Here is a 27,816-nt window from a genome sequence, read left to right as displayed (position 1 = left end):
GGTCTATTTTCCCCAAACTCTACCAGTGTTCACATTTAGGCATATTGAGTATTCGTGCCAAGTTTGGTCAAGATCTATCCTTGTTTGGGTCCACAGTGCTTTCTGGATGTAGGTGAACTACAACTCCAAAACTCAAGGTCAATGCCCACCAAACCCTTCCAGTATTTTCTGTTGGTTGTGGGAGTTCTGTGTGGCAAGGTTGGTTCCATTCCATAGATGCTTGCATTCTTTGATTGTAGGTGAACAATACAACTACAACTTTCAAATGACAAAATAAATCCTCGCACCCCCACCCCACCATTATTCAGACTTGGGCATATCAGATATGTGTGCCAAATTTGGTCCAGTGAATGTAAATACATCCTGCATATGTGATATTTACATGACAATTCATAACAGTAGCAAAATTGCAGTTATGAAATAGCAACAAAAATGGGGAACTGTATTAAGGGGTCACGGCATTAGGAAGGTTGAGACACTCTGGTATAGAAGATAGCTTTCTGGGACAAACATAGCCAAATACATAGTCAGTGAATGTTTTAGAGATTATAATCACAGCTCACATGAAGCCCAGTAGGTCTCTCCTCTTTATTTGATTTTTAGATAATTATCTGAAGAGCAGTTAGGTTTGAATATATTTATTGTAAAATAGATCTTTGGAACATTGCCTCGAGTTTGATGCGTATTTGGTATAAAGTCATCTAAGAGTAAATGTGAATATTTTCCAGAAACTCCAGAGCTGGCAAAAAACTGGTAAAAGCATATAATAGGAGTGAATTTAAGGTAACATGCCCTGTGAAGCATCGAGCAAAGAGATGCCATAAAACATGAGCTCTTTGAACCAAGCATCTAGTGTTTGGCAAGACTACAGCCTCTTCTTTATTCATAGACAGCAAGGGAATCTTTTGCTAATAAGTCTTGTTATTTCTTTGAGTGATGGAATCCCGTGGTATTTCATGACAGGGAAATTATTAGCTCACAAGTCGGTTTGGGTGCCATACTAAAGATTATGTTGCTGAAAAGTATGTGTGTGTTAAGACAGACCCAACAGTGGGTCTGCAATTGTAGGCAGAGCTAAATATTGGATGAAATATGAAATAGCAGCATACCGCTTGCAGAATTAGAGACTTGTATAGCTATCTCTCTACCTCTTAAACACTCATATATGAAATGGAATTGGAATTAATCCTTGATAAGCAGTATAGAGAGTAAGAGTGAGCCTGCAGTTTCCAGAAAGCTGAATTATGCTGAGGGTACACAAAATTAAGCTTAAGTCTAAATGTGCCATTTGAGGAGCAGGAGGCCTGTAGCCGGGGGGGGGGGGGGGGTTAGGGGTTCAACCCCACCCCCCTACCCCGAAATTTTTCAGGTTAAAAAAAACTGGTTTACTTATGAATTTTAACTGGTTAACCAAATCCTTGTGCTAAGGCTATGAGACGCAAAAAATTAAGAGTCCCGCCAGAACTGCAAGCACTGTCTCAAGCAAATATTGACAATTTATACACACTAGAATCATAGAATCAAAGATTTGGAAGGGCCATCTAGAATTACAAAGATAAAACGTGAGACAAAAATCTGCATCAAAATCAAACACTTTGTTTTGGAAACCTAACGCAAAAAGAAAATATCTTGGATCTAGAAAAAAAAACTTATATCACTTCATCCAGGAATTCAGTAATTTGGTCCATCGAGGACTGAAGTCAAAACAGGGCATCCATACAACCAGGAAGGAGGGCGTACAGTAATCCCCTCATTCTTGGTGCTCTTTCTGAGCTCAACAGATGTGACTGTGATGTCCAGATGTTTGCAGGAAGCTCTAGGCTAGTGGGGAGTGAAGATGACTCTTGCTTTTCCTATGCTGATTAGCACAGGAAAATGGTGACAGTGTCCATGTGAACAAGAAATCAAGTCAAAATGGAACCAATCAAAACTGTGAAGCTCTAGGATACTCTGGAGTTTACCCCCCCCCCCTTTTTTTTTAGGCGCAAAGTCAGGGTTAAAGATCCAGGATACTTACCAAAACTCCACATGCATAATGAAGACTGCCAGTGCTAGATTAACAATAGGCATGTTTTTTTTCCTTTTGTGTGGATCAATTGTAATTTACCGCACAATATACCACTAAGCCGTATTTTTCTTTTCTTCACGCACATTAGAGCTGACTGGGTTTTCCTTCTCCCTCCTGGCTCTTCCTTCTCCCTCCTGCCTCTTTGGAAATAACAGAGGAAATGCCCCATACTCAACAGATTCTGCACATTTTTTTCCTCATGTAACAAAAAGTGTGACTATTATGTGGCAGATTATGGTACTTCCTTATAAAGATTGTGCTACCAACTGATTGGTGTTACCAGGTGCTTCAAGAGCATTTTGCATACTTCTATTCCAGATTGACATGGTCATGTCTTTGAATTCCATTAATGGCATAGTAAGTGATGTTCTAGATTGGCAAATCATATTTAATGCACTGCTACCATGCTACAAAATAGAGCTTTGGAGTTGGTGGACCTTTCATGCACTTGGAATAGTGCTATCATTATATTATCATTATATTATATGTGTGTCTGTTGCATAAGTATCAGGTGGCCCAATCTTTGGACAGGATGAAGCAGTTGCCTTAAGTGCAAGTGCTAGTGAGCAGCATGTATCCCTCTCTGCTACAGGATAAAGCTATGAATGCTACATGTCCTGTCCTGCTTAAATGTGGCGCATAACACTATCCCATCACCAGCATTGATGTAAAATTCAAGTATTGCCCAGTTCATTTCATGGTGTTGAAGGCATGGAACCTTATCCTTCCCTTCAGGTAATGAAATGCTTTAGACCAGTGATTCTCAACCTGTGGGTCCCCAAGTATTTTGGCCTACAACTCCAGAAATCCCAGCAAGTTTACCAGCTATTAGGATTTCTGGGAGTTGAAGGCCAAAACATCTGGGGACCCACAGGTTGCTTAGGCCCTCTGACCAGGAGGTAACTAGTCTGCCAGAATTGAGCGCAATAGAAATAAACTTATCTCCAAATTTACTGCCTCCATTTTCTGTCTTATTAATCCTGCTCTTCATGTGACATTGTATATTTCTGTACCCTGCCTACTTCTGCAGAAGCAATAATAAACCCTGTAAGCCACAGACACAAACAAATTTTAATATGGCATTGCACACTTATTTAAGGATAATTTGCTACCTCTGAATAATGCTGATAATCAGATAAAGATTAAAAAGCCATTAAAACATCTGACAAGAATATTCATGAGAGTGATAATGTAGCAAAGTGTTTTTGTTTTCACACTCTGGCTACAGAAATCTCGGTGAGAATAAAAATTCTAAATACTCATGAGTGCAATTAGCCAGTGACGACTCTTGGGAATAACAAATAATTGTAACGCCAACTTCTGTGGCTACTCGTGGAAAAAAAACTGTTTAGCAAGCAACATTAATTGGCACTGCATGCGTAAATATACAAATGAGATGTCAGATATGTTAATTCAATCCTTTTTACCAGCACTTCTAACCTCTGTAAATGGGTGTGTTAATGCATTGATGGAAGGCAAAGACGTTGCTGATTTGATTACTTATTCTACACATTCACTTCGGAAGAAATATTGCTTTCTGAACAAAAGTTTGTGAGCATGACTTTGGGAGAGTTATGATGTGTTATTTTTTAAAACTTTTATTCTTTTTGTGAAGTTTTTTTCTTCGCATCTCATGCTCCCTTTATCAGCATTCAGTTGGAACAAGATTTCAAGAAAATTATTCTCTTCGGTTTTTCTCAGTGTGGGATGAAATCCATTTCAAATAGCCCTTGATCAATAAAAAAAATCTATTAATACGACCCAGCTACTACCCGATATCCCTGTGGGCACTTTCCCCATGGGATGCCCCACTGATGCCAGAAATGCAAGAAAAGATGGGGGATGTGAAAAATCTTGCCATGGCAAAATATTGAGATTTGTGGCCCTTTGACAGTACACATTGATAGATTTAAGGTTCCACATTAGCTGTCATGCCAACATTGTATGTATTCCTGGGATTTGCAGTTTAGGAAGCAGTGTTTAGAATTCTTAGCCAGGAGTTCTACAGCCTCCCAAACTACTGTCAAAGTTTACTCTGAAAATGAACTAGTCTTTGAAGTGAGCATTCACCTTTATTAACACACGTACATGGGGAACTACTTCAAGAGAAGGAGTTCTTATCATCAGACAGCATTTTCTTTTTATAATCTTAACAGTGAAGCTTCAAGAGTTTCTTCGAAAACTTTTTAACCAATCACATTTATTGAAGAAATAATCATATGTTTAACAATGCTCTTTTGGCTTATATTCCACAGTAACAAACTTTTGTGTACAAACTTTAAATTTAGTGCACTGCATCCCAGACAATTTAACAACTGAACCTTTGCAGGACTGAGTCTGAGGAAAGTAATTTTTAAGACTTGGCGGGGCCAAACCATTGGCTCCAGCTTCCTCTAAGAGCTGAAACTTCTTATCAGCAAAAGCTAACTAATTCGACTTTTTAATCCTCTGGTCACAGCACTTATTCTTAAACTATTGATGCCTGATAATTGAAAATCACTGTTAGACAACAAGATTCCATTGCATGCAGCAGTGACAGTTGAAGTGTGTCCTCCGACTGTTCCAGGTTGGCAGATATAGCCACAATTAATCTTCCATTGTCCCACTTTTGCAACTGTTTTAAAAATATTCCAACTTCTCTTTTTTCTGTTTTCCCCTGTTGTTCTAGGACTTCATCAGATGGAGTGGGGGGAAGCAGATGAAAGCAGAGGGAACCCTCTTACCCATTCTCTCCCACCTTTCCCCTTCTTGTAGGATGTCCAGTCACCCCACATCCTTACTGCATTGATGCCTGTCCTTCCCCCACTCTCTACCATTTTAAAGCTGCTTGAAATCAGGTAACACCTGACTCCTGAAGATGATGTATGGCTCTGTTTCCATGTGCTGCTCTTACATTATGTCATATGCTCCATGGGATTCCTGTGGGGCTCTATTTACTCAGCGCATGGAAATTGAGCCCTACAGCCAGCTGATATGGTCCTTAAACATACTTCAATTGTTGCATACTGAGTTCAATTTGCATTCTATCAACTCAGGAGGGAGAGGAAAGAGCAGAATATTGCTCTTTCTAGATGTCTCAGGTTCCATCTACACTGTAGAATTAATGCAATTTTGCACCACTTTAACTGTCATGGCATAAGGCTGTAGAATTATGGGGGTGGTAGTTTTGCAAAGTTGTTTGCAAAGTCTATGCCAAATAGAGCTGTTTGTCACCAAATGACAACTCCTACAATTTCTTAGCATTGAGCCATGGCAATTTAAAGACCTCTTCCCACAGGGTGAAATAGCTCCATTTTGCTGCTTTTATTCATGGCTTGGATGAGGTCTACCGAATGCCATCAGATGATGCATGACCGACCCTGCCCAAATTCCTCCCAAAGTGGAGAAGAAATGCTGGAATGTGCTTCCTCCACCACCACGGGGAGGAAAGTGGGTTTTAGGTTTCTTCGGCAGAGCTACCTGCGCTTTCCTCTCCTTTTTCTTGTATGATGGGGGAAAGGGTGGTGGAGCAATGCACATTGCTGCATGTTGCCACACTTTCTCCCATCTGATGGGGACAGGATGCCAATTTACCCTGTCTCGTCCCCACCGTATGATGGGGAAAGGAGGGAGGATGTGTGGGGCACCATGAGCCTCCCCATGTGCCTTCCCTTTCGCTGGCAACTGCAGGCAAAACAGCATGGCCCAGCTTACTTGTCCAAACGTATGTCCCTCTACATCCCGCCTCACAGTTTAAGATCATCTGGGGAGGCCCTGCTCTTGGTCCTGCCAGCTTCACAAATGTGTTTGTTGGGGGCGAGAGACAGGGCCTTCTCAGTGATGGCCCCCTGCTTGTGGAACTCGCTTCCCAGCAAGATAAGATCAGCTGCATCCCTCCTGTCTTTCAGGAAGAAATTGAAATCATGGTTCTGGGAACAGGCTTTTGGACAGCAGCCATTAACAGCACTTTAGATGTGGAATTGGACTGGAATGGTGATATGGCTGACAATACTGTTTTTATTGTCTTAATTAATGTTCCATTTATTACTTTAAATTGTTGTTATATTGTTGTATTTGTTTACATGTTGCAGCATTGAATTGTTTCCAAGTGTAAGCCATCCTGAGTCCCCTTCAGGGGTTGAGAAGGACAGGATAGAAATGCTGGAAATAAATAAATAAATAGTCCATAAGGGCCATCTGAAGAGGTCCAAAATGATGTCAAACTGCACTCATTCAAACTTCTGCAGCCTTTTCCAGCTGGTCTTTTCCTCCCTATAACCTTTGTCATCTTAAACACCTTTTTCACTACCCATATCTCCACTTTCATCTGTGAAACGTTGGCGGGTATGCAGACGGCGGGTTAAGAACAAAAATGGTTTCAAATAATGGAGTTCAAAATAATTTAAAAAACCATTTTTGTATCATGACTCTTGGGATTGCACATTTAGAGTATAATCATGGTGTGTGCTTAGATGGAAGCTTCTGTTTACAAGTTTGTGTGAAAGAAAAAATGATATTTGGACCTGGTCTGCCTCTAAACTATGTCCCACCAACAATGTTTTTATTAATTTACTTACTCTTAACAGTCTTTCAACTGTTCCTTTATATTATACTCATACATTGACCAGCGTATTACTCCAAGGGCATAGCATTTCACTTTCACTTTGTTCAAGAAAGTGCAGCATGTGAAATAAATCTTCCTTGATAAGCAGGCATTTTATAATGTTTACATGTTTATATATCTTTTGTGCCCATGCTGTTTGTACTTAGGCCTTAAAGCCATCTCATCTTGCAGCATCGCAGTTTTGAATGGCATTTCTTTTTTTGGAGCATGAATAAAAAGAGTAGCTGGATTTTCAGACATCAAGTTAGCACATAAACAATTCTTATTTGAAAGAAGACCTAAGCTGCTAAACACGATGGAACCGATAAGACTAATCTATTGAAGCGTTTTGTGAAATCTCTTTCTTTTTTCCTTCATTTGAAAATAGCATGTCAAGACTTTAATACTGTTAAGTGCAGGGAATGAATTGTCCCATTTTAGCTGCTATAAAAGCAGGTTTTTGAGAGCTCGTAGTTATTCCCCCTATCCAGAAATACAGCTCAGAACCAAGTTAAATGGAAAGTTAATCACTCAAGTTTGCCCTTGAGTGCAACCTTTTTCTTTCATGAATTGCCAAACTACCAGGAAGGAAGATGGAATGGAACCATGGCATGGGAGTTATGGAGCGGGGGTTAATCTTTGTCTTCACATTGTGGTCTCTGTCTGGATCATGGGAACAAAATGTGAATTGAAAAGCTTTCACTCAAGGGCAAACTACATAATTAACATCATAAGCAGTTTGTCTTTAGTTGAAAATCTGTGCAGAAGAAGTCTTTTGGTGCCTCCACACTGTAGAATTCATGCAGTTTAACAGGGATGTGTAGTTTGGAGAGGCACTGTAGCACTTGACAGATAAAGTTATAAACATGTAAAACTACAATTCCCACCACTCCATAGCATTGAGACATGGCAGTTAAAGTAGTGTCAAACTGCATTCATTCTAGATTGTAGATGGGCAGTGCACAGAGCACTATCTGAGGATGAATATAATCAAAGTAGTTTCATCCCCAATGCAAGAGAAAACAAATATTCCTCCACAGAATCTTCCCCATATTCAGTGTTGCACATAGAAAAAGGTAGTTTTTTTATGGGGAGGAATCTGTACAGAAAATGTGAGGATCATTGTGCTATTCCCCATTTTCATTTTTGTTCAGAAGGGGGAAATCATTGCAGGGACTTTTCCACCCAGGACACCTTTTTGCCCTAGAAATGTTTATGTAATCCTAAATATACAGATATACAAAATAAGTATCAAGTGTTTACTGATAACAAATCAGCATTTGCAAGGTTTGCTAAACAGGTTAATTTTCCTTTTTATGAAGTATAGTTGAAGCATCTTCTGCAGAATTTGCTGTAAATACCACACAACAAATTTGAGTAAATGTCTAAAACAGCCACTAGGTAGCATTCAGAAAACTTTGTTGGAGCCCCAACTCTGAGCTAAGAGGACCCCATTTGGGTTGGGACCCACATTTTAAGAAGCAGTGTGTTACAACAGTTTTGTATGTTTGTCATTTGGATTGTACAATATGCCTCACTAGTCTATTATTCTTCCTCATGTGGCTCCCCAACTACTGGTGAACCCATGGCCTTGGAATTAATAATTATGAATCACCTTTCCATTAGTACTTGTCACCACCACACAGAATCTGCTGCAGGGATTTGCACTTTCTTAAAGTTAAACCCTGACAGAAGGGTTATAGAACTTAGAAGAAATTGGGCTGCTCTCAGATGAATAAAAACTACTTGGAAGTTCCAGGTGTTATACCCATGCTTTCTGGTTTAATTCTGGAGATCCACAAGTTGATTTTTTTTTTTGGAAATCCACTAGTATTGCCAAGACTTCTCGTTCCCATCCCATTTCAGTCCTTAACTCAATATTGTATTTTTTGAAGTGCATTTGTAGTTGTGTGTTTCGGCATTCTCAAAACTAGCTAAGATTGCTACCACTTTAAATACAGCTGTTGTTTCCAGGACAGAGATTCAACAAAGAGCAAGTGAAGGAAAGAGGAATGTTAGCACTAAAACAAAACAATCCTAATGCATAGCTAGTGTAAGATTGCTAAAGCACTTTAGCACTTTAAAAATAACTACTGAATAATATTTTAAAAGTATCAGTGGAAACTGGTGAGAATCAATTTCTGAAATGTTGTATGAGACTGCATGTGACACATTTCAGTAGGAAGGGAACAGGAAAGAAACATAAGAGAAGGGATAACTGGAGGTTACTCATGAAGAAGTTGGGAGCCCTTTCAGACAGGCCCAAAAATGCAGGGCCTGTTGTGCTTTTATCTGAGACATCCAAATTATGCCTCAGGTAAAAGTGAATTAATTTTAAATTAATTAGATAACTGATAAAACCTGGATCTTATCTAAGATCCAGGACTTACCAGGTGTGGGTCCTGTGAGGATTGACCTGGAGACCATGTCTTGCAATCCTTGGGCCCAATCCACACAGCCAACCCGCTTTGGCATGCATTTCTGTCAAGTGTGGAAATGCCCTGGTTTAAACCAAACAAAAACAATTGAAGACTCACACAAAATCCCAATTCTTTTTTTCCCTTGTGGAGGTCCTTGCAGTTCCTCTGGGAAGTGCCTTATGTGCACACTCTTTGGATCCTAGTTTTCTTCAGTTCTTCATTTCTTCCCAAAAGATTAATGGCTTTCTCATTACTGGAAATCTTTGGAGCCATAGACATTCCCATTGTCATGGGTTTTCTAATTAACACTTTGTTTGTGCTAGTTCTTAGATTCTTCCCATTCTAGAACTCTTTGCTCCAGTGTATATGATATTTAACAGAAATACAGGGCAAAATATAAGTGGCTGGAAAATTCCCTACAAGGGAATCTAAACTGACTCAATCCTGACTGCTTTTCTCCAGCAAGCCAAGGTTGTTTTATTCAGAGAAGCTTTTGACTCTGGTTGGCGACTAAGGGAGTGGTTTTGAACTAATGGCAGGTATAGTTCTGTTTTATCATCTTCATTTTTTGTGTTTTTAGCTCTCTCCTTTCTGTTACTCTTGTTGAAGAAATGGTAATGTAGCTCCCTGGGTCCCACTCTTGAAGAAAGGCAGCAGCACACAAATAAAATAAGTTAAAAAAGGTAAATATAAATACATTACACATTAATAAAATTCATACCAATTTGTTAAGCTTTAATCTGAAGAATATATGAAAATGACCACTGGAGTGCATGGGTGAAGTCATGTCTATGTGTGCAAAACAGTTAAAAAGAAATAACCTTTTGAAAGCCCTGATCAAAATTCATTTTGACACATAGGCGGGCTGGTAGTGAACACTTAGCAACCTTATTTTAAAAAAACAGGTACTATTATTGTATTTGATGCATGGACAAAATAATATGACGCTCAAAAGAGGTAACAAAAATTTGATTTGACCTACAATGTTCTTCATGTTATAAAGCATATATTTCAGGCACATATTCTTGCCATGAGTTTAGATAACTAGATGTTTGTGGGATTCTTTAAACCTGTAACAAAAGAGGACTCTGCCTTTGCCTATATGCTGCTAATCTCTGAACTCAACAATACTGCAGAGATAAAGATAATACATTGAAATGATGCAACATTATTTTTAATTTCATGTGTGAAAAATGGAACAATTCTATCCATTGTATAGACACAGCTGCCGGCTTGTGCTCCCCATTTCCCAGTCTTTGTGATGGGTATAGCCCATGATTTATGCTGTTTTCAGAACAGGGCAAGGATGTCTTATACACTGTATGTCCAGGACTCATGATATATTGTTCTATTGACATCTTGAAATTTGTTGGTGGAGGGAACACACAGACAATGCTAAAATGTTGTAGTCTATCCTTTTGGGATAAATGGTTGCACTAGATTTGGGTACAACCAATTAGGAAAGTGAGAACAGACCTCTCATCCAATTCATCTACTGTGGCCCTTCAGCTTTTTGGGCCTCCAACTCCCAGAAGCCCTAATGAGCTTGTTCAATTGTCGGGAATTCTGGGAGTTGAAGGCCCTAACAGCTGGAAGGCCACAGTTTGAGGATGCCTGATCTATGGTATCCCCTTTAGACCCTCAAAATGTTATGTCGTAGCTTAAAGCATTCTGCAGAACAAGGCAGGCTGTAATGCAGGGTTAGCACTAGATTATGTTTGTTGGGACCATGTTTCCGTTACAAAAAGAAGATCTCTTTTGTGCATGTGTGACTTCTCTGCATTTAGAGCAACATTTCTCAACCTGGGGGTTGGGACTCCTGGGGGTGTCACGGGGGTGTCAGAGGGATCGCCAAAGACCATCAGAAAACAGAGTATTTTCTGTTGATCATGGGGGTTTTGTGTGGGAAGTTTGGCCCAATTCTATCATTGGTGGGGTTCTGCATCCTCTTTGATTGTAGGTGAACTATAAATCCCAATAACTACAAATCCCAAATGCCAAGGTCTATTTCCCCCAAACTCCACCAGTATTCACATTTGGGCATATTGAGTTTTTGTGCGAAGTTTGGTCCAGATCCATCATTGTTTGACTCCACAGTGCTCTCTGGATGTAGGTGAACTACAACTCCAAAATTCAAGGTCCATGCCCACCAACCCCCCCCCCCCCCCAACCTCACCAGTATTCAAATTTTGGTGTATCAGGTAACTGTGCCAAATTTGGTGCAGTGAATGGAAATGCATCCTGCATATGAGATATTTATATTAAAATTCAAAACAGTAGCAAAATTACAGTTATGAAGTATTAACACAAATAATTTTTTGGTTGAAGTTCACCACAACATGAGGAACTGTATTAAGGGGTTGCGGCATTAGGAAGGTTGAGAACCACTGATTTAGAGGGATATATTATTATAACAGCGAATGAGACTGGGGTATATTTTCACTGTAATGTTTGGGATTTGAGGTTCATGTAAACAAAACCCAAGTCTGCATTGCCCTTGTATTTGACTTCTGTACTTGTGAAATTTCATAAACTACATGTTCAGCATAGCATATATATCTTTTGAACATAAAATAACAGACATGAGCAGAAAATCTGTTGACATGAATGAGAACTGTGTAAGACCACATTTTCAGGATTCAATTTTGAGAAATGAGCAGCACATAATATTAAAGCGCGCTTCATGTGTTTTCAATTTTCTAGGCAATTCTAATCTCAGTTTTTCACTGAATTAACAGTAGATAGACCTTTTCTAGATAGTTCTGTTGTGCATCTGTTTTGTAAAATCTCCACTCATGTGTTTTTATGCATAATTAATTCTGCATACAAATGCATAAAACCATTTTCATGCTAGATTGGAATGGCAATGAGGAAGTTTATTGCATTTCATTGCAGCTTAAAATTTCTGTGCAGTTTGTTTTTCTCAAGTTTGTCTGCCAAAGAAAGAATCTCACTATTAGCAAAACAAATTTCTGTATTATTTAGTAGCAATGTTAAATGTATATTAATCTGTTATGGAATATGTTCAGATATTACACATATAATGGCAAAAAAATCACAAGGGAATATATGGGTCTTAGTTTTCATACTAGCATCTGAAAAAGAGTATTCTAGCCATTGGTATTTCTTCCCTTTCCCCGCTTTAAAGTTAAACCAGATGAGAAAGAAGGTTAAATCCAATTGTTAAGCACAATGAGAGTAGACACCTTGAAATAATGAGCCTTACATAAATGGTGGCTTGACAAATCATATTTATTTCAATAAATTTACACTAGTTGGGGTTAACAGATAGAATAAACAAAATAAAGAAAAGGTAATATTAAAAGAAGATTGAAAACAAGGGAAAGCTTCCATCATGTTTCATGCTTGGTTTACGTGTCCTTAAAAACATATCCCCACCCTTACTTTAAAGGTGAAGGCACGTATCAAATATTTGGTAGTTTAGGAATGTTAATCTGTTTCCAAGATTTAGTCTGCCTTTATGTGTAAATGTCATTCCACGAAAACAGTGGAAGATGTCCCAGGGCCCTTCAACACTTAACTAAAACCTGAAAGGAAGCAGGTTAGAAACTCCTGCTACCTCATAGGTTTTAGTCCCCACTCTTTCTCACAACCCTGAGCTTTCCCTCTAGGGGATGACATCCAGACACCTCCAACCCACCATCCCATCACTTACCCAAAGGGGCCTGCTGGCAGTGCAGGCTCCTATATGTAGTCCTCCTGGTGCTTAAAAATCATGTGTCAGGAGGTGTGCCACTCCTTACACGTCTTTTGCAAACATCAGGAGGCCCTACACTACCAGCAGCCCCTTCACTAAATTTGGGGGAGGGGAATGTGGGGCTGGGGAAGGGGTGGGTGCCTTCTTGATCCTACAGGCTCCAGGAGCCTGAAGAACCAGGATGGCTATGGAGCTTGACCCCTTGGGACTGCAGAAGCAGTCATGGGTCAATCCCCATATGCCCAGAACCTGCAAAGAGCCGAACCTTAGCTTAAGGTGTGGATATTTGAAAGTGTTAAATTAATGCAAATTAAACCAGGAAAACCCAGTTCACTCTACATTAATCCAGGTTTACCTGAGGTGTCTTTTGGATTCCTCAGGTAGACCTGTTATGGGCTTTAGGGCCTGTGTAGACAGGGACTCAGTGGTGGGATGGAATTCACCCAGAAGAGACTCTCTGGTATACCTCCAGAAAGGTCAACAAGTGTTGATGCCCCTCCAATGGCAAGGAATGTGGGAAAGATGTGATATATTTGGTGGCTTATGATGCCTTTTATTCCCCCTTTCAAAGCTTTCAACCCATCCATTGACCACAAAAGAAGGGAGAGAATAGCCTATAGTTCAAAATGATGACTGCTTTGCCATGAGTTGCTATGGAATGCAGTATTGTTATGAAGCATTCCACCACAACTATCAGGATTTATATGCCCCATATCCTTATTGTTGAATGGAGTCTACAAGCTTACATTTCCATCACTGAGAGAAGTTGAATTCTGTAGATAAAATTCATAAGTACAGTGCACAGGAGACTTCTAAGTCAGGGTAATTGTTAGTCGACATGCTTCACCCACCAATTAGAACTTACAATTGCATCTATTTCAGACACCTTTCAACAGTGGGAGCCTTTGATGTTGCAGTCATAAGAATTCCACTATTCCAGCTAAGGAGGAATAATGCCAGGCATAGATAGTAGTAGATGAAGACCAGGTGATTGTATACAATTCCCTAGAATGTACTAGTTTCTCTTCCATCTGATTTTTCCCTTTGTGGGAGGGAAAATTGGAAGTTAATTACAGACTAGTCTGAATTTCTGATTGCAATCGAAAGAGTTTCTTCAAAGGCCTACCATAATAGGAATGCATAGTTAAAGCTTTCCTGAAAGATAAAAAGGGTTTAGTATTATTGTCACCCTTCTCTGAATATAGTCCACTCCATATGTGACATAGTATTCCAGGTGAGGTTTGACAAGCAGTTTAGAGTGGTACCATTATTTTCCTTAATTTGGACATACAGTTCTATAGGTAGCCTAGAATCTTACTAGCTACAGCAACACACTACTGACTCAAGTTGTTCTCTATTAAACACCCTAAATTTTACACATACAGCTTTCAGGTCAGGTGATACCCCTCCTATATTTGTACATTTGATATTTGCTGCCAAAAGCACCTTATAGTTATCCTTGTTGAAATTAATTTTGGTACATTTCTCCAGTGTTTAAGAGCATCTTGAAATTTGGTTCTTTCCTTTGGGTGATAGCTATACTTCCAGTTTATTGCCATCTACAAATTTTATCACCATGCCTTCTGTTCCCTCATCCAAATCACTTGTAAAGCTGTTCAGGAATATTGAGCCCAGGAAAGATTTTTCTTTTACCTTTCTTGATGAGGAATCACTGCATTCTTTGGACTTGGTCTGTCAACCTACTACAAAATGGTCTAAGTATACCATCTAGCTCATTGCATTTCAGACTATCCAATGTGGAGTTCTGCTATTTTTTTCCAATGTGCCAATATTATCAGTGGACATTTGTTCCCACTGATAATATTCCTTCCTTCCTTTCCTTCTTTCCTTCTTTCCTTCTTTCCTTCTTTCCTTCCTTCCTTCCTTCCTTCCTTCCTTCCTTCCTTGCAACTTAGGATTGGCAGCTGCTAGCTTGTGGATCTGTGCTGGTCCAAGGACCAGCACTTTGACTAACACTGATCTAGCTGACATTTTACCAGCTTATTTGAAAGAACATAATGACTGACCTTGTGATAACTTTTGCTGAAATCAAGATTCACTACTTCCATAGCTTTGTCCTGATCTGCCAAGCTTGAAACTGTCACCAAAAAGAGATAAGCTAAGTCTGGCATTTTAAAAATGCGTTTTGATGAGGTGGGGAGGTTGAGCCCATCAAACTGCACTGAAATATTAAGAAAATATGGAAGCTAGTAGAACATCCATCCAAAAGGGGAGACTGAGCTCAGTTCATATCAGAATTTCTTGAAATTGCATTCCTCGAGCATCACTGGTAGAGAAGAAGGGAATTTTTTCATGTAGCTCTTACAACCTGATGGTTTCCAAGTTAATGTACTTCTGAACTACAAAAGTGGCACATATGTTATGTGATTTTCACATATTTCCACATCTGCAAGTAGTTCTGATCATTTGGATTGACAATCTAGCACGAAAATTTGAAAGCATTCTTTATTGGTTTACAGACCTGCTACTCCATCTAGGTTAGCAGTGAATGTTGCCATCATTATCTGGAGGACGAGTAGGGATTCAGTGCCTTATTTTGGAATGTTTCCATTCGTCAGTCATATAAGTAACTCTTGCCAGCAAAAAAAAGCCATGCAATTGCTTAACGATGTACTGCTAGATCTTGCTGAAACTGAAAACTGCTGTCACTAATTCAATGTAACAGTTTGTCTAATTAAGGAACTCAGTCTTCACTTTTTAAGCTTCTACACAAAAGAATGACTAATTTCAAAGTTTTCTCTCCAATGGGAAGATTACACAATTGTGTGTGTGTGTGTGTGTTTTGCCATTTGGAAATGACATATTTTCTGACTTGAGATGAGAAAATGTGCAAGCATTTCTTTTTGCACATACTGCTACTCCATCTAGGTTAGTAGTGACAGGAACTGAAGGAGACTTTTCCGAGTTTATGGTGTGTGCTTAATCAGTAGTAATGATTGAGATTGACAACGACTTGCAAATTCATATGTGAAGAAGTGTCCTCATCCTGTCATCAGCCTAAGTCTATTTCCTGTTTGTTTTTCAGTCATTAATAATATAATTTCAATACCTATGTTTCCTATTTTAATGTTATTTGCTAAACCTACATATAAAATGTAAAAATAGTTTATAAAGAAAACTGTACTCTACCAGATACCTTCATGCATTTATATCAATGTCAGATAGTTGAACCAACAGCTGCTTTTGCTTTGAAACTGCCAGCTTATTAGGCTGTCACCAGTTAAGAAATGGTGGGTCCATTTAAAAGTGTGTACATATATATTCAGGGGGACATCAGAGCTCGTGCTTTCCCTTGAAACAAGCTGTCAGAATATTTTCCTGTCAATCAGAGAGCTACACTACATTGATTTATTCAAAAATATGTCCTTGCTACATTTAACTTCTGATTTACTCCAGACTATTATTCATAATTATAGTATCTGATGGACAGTTGGAGCACTACTCATTTTGACACCATCATCTTCTTTGTAGTGTCATCTCTATATTTTAAAGGAAGTAATATCAAAGTGTTAAAAAGGGCTTCTGTGGATTGCTGCCTATGCTGAAGCATCTTAACCATCCACAAATATCACAGAGAATATTGGCTATGTATTCAGGAAATGTATGTTAGGCCACTAGGAAAAGTCACACCAAGGTCAGTTGTTCTCCTTCCCGCTATCTCATAAAATGAAGGATTTTTCTCCATAACACAAATGAGCCATTCACTTCTCTCAGTCTGCTCCCATTGCCTGGAATCCACCACAGTAAAAACACTCAGCCATTGAATAGTGAAAGACAAAAATATGGAGATGTGCTGTACTGGACAGTGGAAACTATGGCAAATTATATTTGTGTGATAGCTTTGGAGCAGAGGTTTTTTGGAAATGCGTTGATTTCAACATCAGCACAGCCAGCATTGATTGGGATAGGGTTTGCTGCAATAATAATAATAATAATAATAATAATAATAATAATAATAATCTTTATTTATATTCTGCTTTATCTTTCCGGGGGGACTCAGAGTGGATTACAGTATATATGAGGCAAACATTCAATGCCTTTCTGCATGAACAATGACATACAATACACAGGTAAGGTAAAGGCCTTCTCCTTTTCCCATTTCCGGCATGTGGAGGCAATGCTCAACTTCCAGCCACAGGGAGGTGCTTTTGTTCCATTTTCCATGCTGAAGGAAGTTGCTATCTGTAGACATCTGCAATGTCTGTAGGCAGCCCCAATCTTTTAGTCAATATGTCTGCATGTTTGCATGGCACACCCTTTTACCTTCCCATCGAGGTGGTACCTATTGATCTACTTGCATTACATGCTTTCACACTGCTAGGAGCTTGGATTAACAGGTGTTGACAGGAGCTAGGATTGACAGTTGGGAGCTCACTCCAACTCATGACTTCAAACTGTTGACCCTCTGGCTTTAACCACTATGCGTACCATACAACTGTAATACAACTGAAAGACATTCGCTGTCTTTTCTTTGGAGCCTCCTAAGTCAACTTTTTTATGTTACTGTTAAAAGTACACCATGCTTTTCCTAATCACAAACCACACCTAAAGTCGTCTCCAGTCTCCAGCTCACAGTGTAGGGTAGGCAAAAAACAACAACCCTTCAACGGGGGGGGGGGGGATCCTACCCATCCCTTAGATGACCAGTCAGATTCGCACTGCTGCAGGGGATCTACAGCAAGATTGGAGAGCTAATCTTGGTGTCTTAAATAACTTCATTAAGTCCCACCCTTTCTCAGGTGCCTATGTCCAGCTGCCCAGGTGGCCTCATTTCTCTGTAGGCCATCAAATAGGTCTCCAGCTCAGCATGCTTGTGCCCGCAGAGCTGGAACTTGATTAATACAGAACATAGCATTTATGCCCTTCCTTTCATTATTGGGCTCATCCAATGTTCTTGTTTAATGAAGAGAAAATTTCTGCAATTGTTTTCACAGGAATGCTTGAAAAGAGAATGCAGTACTCAAAAGTCGAATGCAATATTTTTAATGTTGCAACCACTCACTACCTTTTCTGCACTTCAACCCATGTGAGTGATTGGATTGAATGGGCAGCCTAGCATGCAAGTCAGGAACTGATGAAATATTATGGCAGCAACTTGATAAATAAGGATAACTTGCAGTCACAGTTCAAATAAGGTCCACACATAGATGTCTCACTTTTTAAACATTATTTGACTTCACAATATATTTATGATAAACAAGACCTACAATCTTTCTGAGGTAAAGTGAAGACTACAAGCAAATTGTCAAGAAACATCTGACAACATAAATCTCAAGCAACCTCTCACTGACACAAGTTCACTGTTCCCAGGGGGGAAGTGCAATAGACTTTCCACTTGAATGCTAAGCATACATTTCCTTGAATAAACATTATTGTGAATACAAGAAATCCATCCCTATAAAATTTCTTTAGAGCTTTTTTAAAACTAATATTAACTGCAAAAGGTAAGCATTTAAGAAGTATTGGGGAAAATAATCAAATCAGGATTCAATCAAAGCAAAATAAATCCATATCTAACAAATACAAATAGCTGCTTTTAGATAAAGATACAATGATTAGAGTACTAAACTCTTGGTAATCCAGTTTCAATCCAGCCATGGAATATATCCCAATTCACAACTTTCCTTTACTAATGTGAGTATTAAGAATGGAAATAATATTTAAAAATATTGAAAACTTTTTTCAAGTGTTGATAAATCTTAATGAAAAAAAATCTTGGATTGATGAGAATGTTCACAACTTTGGGAAATAGTTTCACATAAAATTCATATATTGTTGTTTTGTACATCAAAAAAAGGATTTTTGTGCAGGAATTGATATTCTGTTTGGGTATATTTTCCCATTCTGTTTCCTGCATTGAAAGATTATTTTCTATGCCAAAAATGCTGTTTTCTGTGCAGAAAATATGGTCTTCTGCATAAAACAACCATGTACAAAATTTGCACAGATGAATGCTAATGACTAGTCTTCAAAAACTATGAGTTAAGAAAATTCTCACAGTGGTCAGAAAATTGTTAAAATTATTTGTTACCTTCTAGAAGAAATTTAGTAAAGAATTATACCCTCATTGGGGATATGAATTGCAATTTCACCAGCTATCTGTCTACAATAAGTAGATTTACTGCCCCAATGATGTGGAAGACCCAAGCCACACTAGCAAGAAGAGCAATGCCTATTATTAGATGGTTCAGGCCCTCAAAGTTCTTGCAAACGCTTATCCGTAAAATAATATTAAATAGACACGATGCCTTGGTAATTAATCAGACATTTCCTAAGTGATTAGTCTAATCTTAAGCGATTAGCATAACTGATTAATAAACTAAATCCTACAGCCACAAGCGGAATAGATATCCCAGACCCGATTTTATCAAAATATCAAGCACTACTTAAACATGCCAGTGTGACTAACACTGCATGATTTACACTGTTTGATATGTGATATGTTTGATCATTTTGCTAGCACCAAATTAGATCTGATGTTGTCAGTCTATTATAGGACCTCCCTTCTTTTTAATCCTACTTCAAGCTGTTTGGGACTGGTTTGGAAACCAGAGATTGATTTATTCTAGACAGTGTTGAGTCTTTATCCTCATATGGGTCATCTCAACCCTCCATCCCAGGCTGGTATTAACTCAACTGGTAGGAAAAAGGAAGTTTTAGATTTACTTTCTCTCTCTTCTTGCAACATAGAACTAGTAACCCAAAAAGTATATCCAAATATATACCTATGTGCTAATTTAGGTGTTCTCTTCCTAAATAAACCTTTGAAAGTCATGAGGTCATCATAAGTCAATAGATGACCTGAAGGCACATACAAACACAAAGTAGAGCCCTGTTACTTCAATATGCTGTCAATGAAATCTTATTTTAACACTAACAAAAAGATATCATCTATCCAATAAACCTGAGGGAGTTGTGTAGTGGCAGAGGGAAAGGTGGAGGAGAATTGAGTTCTTCAATCAAGGGAACAACTTTGTGAGGAAATGGTTTAGAGCAGTAATTCTCAACCTGTGGGTCCCTGAGTGTTTTGGCCTACAACTCCCAGAAATCCCAGCCAGTTTACCCACTGTAGGGTTTCTGGGAGTTGAAGGCCAAAACATCTGGGGACCCACAGGTTGAGAACCACTGGTTTAGAGGCTATAGCAACTGACCTCATCATCTGCCACCCGAGGCAGTATATCTCACTTTATTCAGTGGCAGGACCATCTCTCCCGATAGTGAGGCCAGGAGACTTATTCCATTTTAATTAAGATTAAATGTTGAATTCCCACTATCTATAGCAGGGAGGACATCAAGTTGAGACCTTAATGACAGCAAACAAATAATGGCTTCCATCAAATCATTTCAGTCACTTTATCTGAGCTCGTACCAGCATACAGCTTGAATGATGTATATTTTATATTATACACTGAGTTCTCCTTATGTGCAGATTAAAAATATTGCTGCAAAACACAGTTTGCAACCAAAGCTGTTCAACCTATTTAGGAATTTAGAATTACTAAAAATAGAAAATACTTAGTCACAGTTGGGGTTAGAAAATTCCAGATTCTAATTACTCTCACCAGTTTCCAGAACTGATAGCCTTTTAATTGTTTTTTAAATTTATAAACAATTACAATTTGCATTAATGCTCCTCCCCATCCTTCTACATTACATCATGCTGTAATTTTTATCAGTATAAAAAAACCAAGCACCAAAACCCTTTAAAAATCACAGCAATCAGTTTTAATGATCATTATTTCTTTGGGTTCCCTTTCTAGGGAGCCTTTAATTAGATCGCATACTCTTAAACTTTGTGTTCAACTAAATTTACTATTAACAAGTATGTGAAAATTATGGCAAGAACTTTAACGAGGGGTGACTTTTGCTGCATAGTTGTTAGAATATTACCACTGTTTTCTAAGGCCTTTGATCAAATTGCTAGTCCAAACTCGAGTTGTTCTTTTGACTCAATAGCTCGATGGCAACTCAGCATTGTGTGAATCTTATTGATCCAATGGGTGTAGTCTAAATGATGTTAACAACTAGAATAGTTGGGCTTATAAATAAGAATAACAAAACATTTCAGCAGAAAAAGCTACCTTATACCATTAGGCAATTTGTCTGTCAAATCCAGTATTTTCTTCTCTTTGTGATAATGGCTCTCTAAGGTCTTAATCAGGGAAGGTTTTTGCACATCGGGGAGAGAGGGGGCAAGAGAAATATCATTAGTGTCACATCTACTTTTGGTCCAAACTCAATATATTGTAGAAAAGTTCCCAAATTTGCATCTTCTTTACAGTGTATATTCCAGTGGCCACTTAAACAACGACAATATATTTACACATAAACATGCAAAAGAATGAATTCCACACAGCACACACTTATTTAGAGAGCAGAAAATGAAGTGAATCTTTCTCAGGAGTCCGAATTATTATTTCACCTCTGTGAAAGAAGGTGTAGACCTTATACCACAGGGAAGCAGCAATGTGCGAGGGCATGACACCATAACTTGAGGTTCAGGAAGACAAACTAGGAAGTACCATTCTCTGAAAACCAAGAGGATAATGTGCCATGAATTCACAAAAAGAATTGAGGCTTTTAAAAGAGTATGGAAATAGCTATGCATGCAACATTTACAAATAGTGGCACATACAGAAAACAACTGATTAAAGGGGAAATTGCCCTCAGACCTTTTCCTGAAGATTTGTTTGTGCCCCCAAATTGCTAGTGTACAGAGCAAGGTAAGACAAATAAGAAGCTGGGCTCCTCTGTACAAAGGTCAGGTCTGTAATGAAGGAAAATGTGAAAAAGAGAAGGAATTCATACACTATACTGCTCATAAAAAGAAAGGTGAAAGTTTGTGAATGCTCAGGGAAAGCCAATGCAGTTTCTGATAGAATGCAGGATATGTCTTATAGAAAAGTGCCTGTTCAACTTCTCTTCCTAAAGAAATGCTTTGCCAGCATAAATGCAAAGATTACACTCTTGAATCATGGATCTTGCTTGCCCTCCCATATGGGGAACTGACACGCCCACTCTGGAATCTGAACTTGTAAATGGCTTTCCCCTAAGGTTTTTCAAAGAAGAGTTTTGTGCCATTCCTTATAGTTTTTTGTAGCATCAGCAGCCATTCAGGAAATCCATATTCTGTTTTCTAAACTAATGGCATGCTTACCATGAAAATGATCTCAGAGGAAAAGGTTGCCACACTGAACAGAATAACAGGAGTAGACTATACTGGACACAATGTTCTGTCTGAGCTCCTGACCATTGCAGGCACCCCATTCTAACATCAACAGATGCCGATGCAACCAAGAAGAAGATGGGGAAATGGTCCCTTCCTTATTCCAGGCCTCTGCTGATGTTAGAATGGGGCATCTATGACAACCAGGGGCTCTGTGTCTGCCTGGACATGATAATAGTAACTCAGAGGTGAGATGATGGTCCAGCAGGGCTGGTGTGGACCCATTCTGGCTAGTCATAGCCGTGATCGGGCAGGTGTGCCTGGCTACCTCTGAGACCATTCCAGTTCATTTCTGCTCCAGATTGGCTGTGGATTTAGCAGATTTAGCCATTTAGACTTGCTCAATGTGCAAAGAGAATGTGAAAGTAGCTGCCAAAGTAAAGAGTGGGACCGCTAGTATTTCTTCACAGAACATTGGAAGTAAGTGAAAGGCACAGGTAGGCTCTGAGTGCCATAGATTTCTGTTTCATCCAGGCAACAAAAGGGAGATGTTGATAAGAATAGGGAATCATGGCATAAAAGCCTCCCAAACAGTCTCCTCATCACTTCACATGGCACCCCTACCATCAGGAGGGGATGGCATTTCAAACCATGAATAATTAAAACTGTGTGTGTGAAAGCGAAGAAAATGGATGGCTGACTGTACTTCCTGCAATCTAGCAGTTGAAGTCTCACTTGCAGGACACTGATTTGCGACCTTGTCACATTGGCTGCCAAAATCGCTATGGATTGTGGTAAATCCGGTGGTGCTCGGCATGGACAATCCGTTGCCTCATGCCTCGCATAACCCAACTTATTTTAAACCTCATTCCACTGGTTGGGATGCCCAGCTTCCCTTCATTGTTGCTAGTGCAATATGGGAAGTGTCCTGTATTCCCGCTGCACCAGCATTTGCTGGTTCTGCTTTAGTTTAGCCATTGAGCCCCTCTGGAAGTATCTGTATATTGTGAGATGGCTCTGTGGTTAAACTGGAGAGAAACCGCCATATGCTGCCTAATTAAGCCCGGTCTGATGAGGACTTTAGAAAATCAGTGTAATCACTTTAAGAGTACATTATTGAAGTCCGCATTGAGAATATGCCATGTTTGAACCAAGCAGCCTGTACCTTATCGCAATGGCTGAAATGTCACAGCATTGTTATCGTTCTTTGCTTTCATGTTTTTATCACTCTATCTCCGAAGTCATCTTACTTGTTTGACTGCAGACCTGGCTTTGGAGTGGCTCTCAGCATGCATTCATTTCAGTCAGCATTTCCATATGCTGGAAGTGGAAGGTTTATTGTGAAAATAATTTGTTAAGCAATAAATGCAGCCCTTGGGTGACGCAGTCTGTGATGAATGCAATAATGAACGTAGCCAAGAGGAAAACAACCAATTTCTTTGGAAAGTTCATTAACAGAAGAAACAATCTTAAAATCTATAAACTCAATGCAAACTGCAGTTTTGTGTTTTGCTTTTTGTAGATAAAAAATATTAGAGCTTTCACGTTTTTACTTTTTAGGACTTTTTCCTGATCAGGAAGAATTGTGTGAATTTACCTAGTATTCCCTGTAAGTGTAGAAATCTTATTTTGAATTTATTATCACTATGGCTCAAGGTCCACTTTTGGTATAATCAGATGTGCTACAATTCATATTATGAGTTCTTTTAATTTATACTTCTTGGCATTCTATTATGACTGTTGTTTCTGCACTGGCCTTGTGTCCTGTATTATATTAGTTTTATTCATGAGTGCAGTTACTGCAATTTGGGTTCATTCCAACATCAGCCTTTGAGGATTTATCCCTGTAAGATGCCGAATGCTCTGAAATATGGAACATAGTGAGAAATACTCCAAATGTGTCCATGGGGAAATGAATGTGCATACATGGTCTGTCCCAGAAGTAATGAGAATGTTTTTTCCCCAATTAAACATTGTAACAGAATGGACCTACCTTGCCAGGCAAGTGTGTAGGAAAAGTTCTAGGCTTTGGGAGAAATGGCCCGATTCAAGCTAAAGGAAGAGGGAACAGCCCGCTCCTTATATGATAGTGTTGCCTGATTGGTAGGGGAGCTAGAGAGTGTTGCCTAACTACAGAACCACTTTGATTTCCCCTCGGGGTGAGAAAAGCGGTATACAAATACTGTAAATAATAAATAAATAAATAAATAAATAAATAAATAAATAAATAATACAGAAGTTAGAGGGTGCCAGAGAGAGGGCAGTAGTCTGAGGAGAGAAAAGAAGTGTTTGGAGGTCGAAGGGAAAAACCTCTGTGAGGAGGAAATTAAAAATAGCCTTTGGGGAGAAGTGCTACATTTTTAGAGCGCCTCTAAGGGACAGAGTGCTTATATTAGGAGCCTCTGGAAGAGAGGACTGAGGGGTTTTGAAAAACCCGGTTAGTTCACCTGTGAGTGAACATAGTTCCATGGAAGACAAGATAAGGAAACAGCACGATAATCTTCTGAAACCACTAAGCACCTGAACCTCTTCTAATATCTGAGAAGTCTTCTTGTTCTGGTTCAAATAAACTTCACAAATCTGTTTATACTTCACCCCAAGTATTCAGTGTGTCTTGCTGTGCCTCAATATAAGAAGGGGATCTGTCTGGATAACAGCCATCACTCTTTAAGTTGGAGTTTCCCTCCATTTTTGAGTGGCTCTGTGAACTGACTCTGGTGGTCGGTGGGCCAGTTGGACAAGGAAGAGTGAATTGTGTGGTTGTAGACCATTACATTTAGATTGGTGGCAGCGAAGTTATATTGTGATGTAACCGGCGGTCATTGGTTGAGTTAGACCATTGGAAACATACATACAATTACAGTTTATCCTCTTCAAAATAGGTTCCTTCTGATCGAATACAGCAATTCCAGCATTGATGCTACTCCTCATAGCAGTAGAGGTAGTCTTCTTTAAAGCCCTCATCACAACTGGCCGCAATGTTTTCAACTATTCCAAAATGATGACCTTTGAGGTGGGTTTTGAGCTTGGGGAATAAGAAGAAACCACACAGAGCCAAATCAGAGCTGTATGGTGGGTGGGGAAGTGTTTAGAGCAGTCTTCACATGAGCCACATTACTCTCAGTTCTTGAAGTTGAAGGATGCTGTTTCAGATTCCTTTGCATTTTCTCCTGTGACAAGACACAGAAACTACTAATGTACCAATTGTTACAAAGGCACAGACTCAAGTGAAGAAGGTCAAACTGTATGCTTAGTCTCTCCCTTCATCTGCCTCAATCTCCATTTTCCTTTTCTGGATCTTCTGTGCGATGCCAAAAAGTCATTCTCATAATTTTTGGGACAGACAATGGATTTCATCTGAAGTAAAATGAGAGGTGCTTGATGACTTTCAAATGAAGAAGGTCAATTTGGCCTCTTCTTTTCTGCCTTTCTGGTAGCAGGCAAAGACCTCTCTGAGTGCATTTACAATGTTAAATTGATGCAGTTTGACGCACTCAATGCTATGGAATCATGGGAGCTTTAGTTTGACAAGGTGTTTAACCTTCACTGCCAGACTACAAGGCAATATGACAATGCTATAAGGCAATGTGACAAGGAGGTCAATAAAAAACCATGGAATGGTTCTGGGAAGAGAGATCTGAAAAGCAGAAGCTGCAAAATACAAGAAGGGCTGCAAGTTCTATTACCTCTATGACGGGCTACCATTTTGTAATAAGGCCATTGCACAATGGGATACATTGTAAATTGAAACTGTTATGTAATAGGCCCAATATTATAGCTACATCTCTAGTATACATACAAACATTACATAATAGCATGATTCAAATTGACTTATCTACGGGTCAAATAAAAATATATAGTTTTGGCCTCCAAACCTAACCTCAATTTATACATGAGATTGACTTGTAAATTAGTGCATGTCTGTGAGAGAGAAAGAAAAGTAGGAGACCTCTTTGTTTAAGTATACTACAACTCAAAAAATATCAACAATCCCTGGCGCAGGATTGAAAATTAGACTAAATTGGGGTATAAACCTTACATTTAAAGGACTGGGGAAATGGAGACCTAAATATAAGGGAGGAAAATCAGAACAAAAGACAACACTTTTTATTGCAAGTTTAATCAATGGAAGCAGAAAAAAATGAGGAGTCCACAAAAGTAATGGGTCAACTCAAGGCTAAAAATGGGGCTGCATATACCCTGGAGATGGGTCTTGAATTTAAACATGAATTTCCTTTGTGTTTCAAATACACCTTATACACATGTCTAGAAAGTAATTTTATACAGTACTTTTAATAATTGTGTGCCTGAAACAAAATTTGTATATACTTAGACATCAAAAAACAAACATTTTACTGTCTCAGCCCCTAGGTGAACAATTTTGGAGTATTTTGGATTTTGGAATATCAAATAAGGGGTGCTCAACCCGTATATAAATGCATCTAACATATTTTAGATAACCGATGATGAATAAAACTGAAGAAACTAGTCCTATAATTATCCTTCAGTTTTTACATAATCTCTTTGTGAGGACTGAAATATTTTTAGACATCCTAGACTGGGAAAACATATCAATAGCAAGTTTGTATGATTCTAACACCAGCCAAGTGTTGTTAACAAGTGACCAGTTCTTAGTGACTCACTGACACTTGGCACTGGTCTTTGTACACTAAGAAAAATAAGTAATAGTATTTTGATTAGAGCTCTTTTTATGGGTTGGTTTTATCATACTGATGGCTTCCCTATCATTGTTTTGATTCTGTTAATGGCTTGCTTCTTGCTAACATTTGCACAGACACACATATACAGTATATGGAACATGGATATATTTATAATCCTTGGGGACTCTGATTGCTTTTAGCAATCAGTTTTTCTGAGCTTTAACACAGTACATTATTGCAAATATGCAAGTCTCTTGCCGGTCTTAATCTGCTATAAATTAATCTACCTAGAAAATACAACAAATAGTTTGCAAGGGAGTTCAACAAGGATCCATGAAAACTGTGCTCTACAATACAGTTTGAATTTGCTGTTTAACTTCTACGTGACTGAATTGCAGGTCCATTAAGGAATGATCCAGGTACCCGAAATGTATTTATAAATGCATTTAGATTACAATACAGTATTCAGAACAGATACATTTTAAAATGTGTCTTGCTTTTTGTATGCCTCAAATAGATGTGAAAGGAGGCTACGGGTGGAGGAAAGAAACGTTTTTGATATAGTTGGAAATCTCTATTTTATAGAACAGCTGATTATAATGTTAAGGAATATAACTGTTAAGGGTAACTTCAAAAACTGTATATATCCAATGTTGCTTAAGTTTTGCAGATTCAATGACACGCTGCAGAGATAATATTGTGTATTCATTGAATGAACAGTGCAGAATTTTATGTTTGGAGGTTAATTGAAACAGCTGGTTAAACTATTGTGGATAATTTAATATAATGTAATACATATCTGTAATGTACATTCAGTTGCAATATTGGTCTAGCTGTGCATATGATCAGGGTAGCACAAGGCGGAATTACAACTGTAAGAGTAAAAAAGGGTTTTATGTGTGTGTGTTTGTGTTGCTGTATTTTAGACTACTGGACTTTTGCAGTTTTGCACCAAGCCAATATTAAGGATGTTCAGAGTGAAATCTAATTCTCCCTCCATGTAAGTCCTGTCGAGTCTAATTTGGTTCACTTCTAATTAAATGTGTATAGGATTACAATTTCAACCATTGGTTTGGGTGATACCTGAACTGATAACCCAGTTTGTTGGAAATCAACATCACCTTCTGAAATGGGCTTTCAAATCAGTTTCTTCTGTTATTTATCATGAAGTCTTAATAAA

At 38.7% G+C, this 27,816-nt stretch overlaps 1 protein-coding gene across 3 annotated transcripts in view; it reads left to right on the top strand.

The window, feature by feature from the left end:
* Positions 1–27,816, top strand: part of ZNF804B (zinc finger protein 804B) — a 290,105-nt gene that overhangs the window by 155,952 nt on the left and 106,337 nt on the right. For 2 of the 3 annotated variants that reach the window (XM_060782301.2, XM_060782299.2), the window contains exon 1: positions 26,885–27,055. The exons of the other annotated variant lie outside the window; for it this stretch is intronic. In XM_060782301.2, the coding sequence (XP_060638284.2) occupies positions 27,047–27,055 (9 nt within the window). In that variant the 5' untranslated portion in view covers positions 26,885–27,046. Of the gene's footprint in view, positions 1–26,884; positions 27,056–27,816 lie in introns of those variants that run through there. 3 annotated transcript variants of the gene reach the window in all.

The sequence above is a fragment of the Anolis sagrei genome, chromosome 6, assembly GCF_037176765.1.
Source record: "Anolis sagrei isolate rAnoSag1 chromosome 6, rAnoSag1.mat, whole genome shotgun sequence".
Lineage (NCBI taxonomy): Eukaryota > Metazoa > Chordata > Lepidosauria > Squamata > Dactyloidae > Anolis > Anolis sagrei.
The sequence above is the reverse complement of the archived record's forward strand: the minus strand, read 5'-3'. Positions and strand labels throughout refer to the sequence as shown.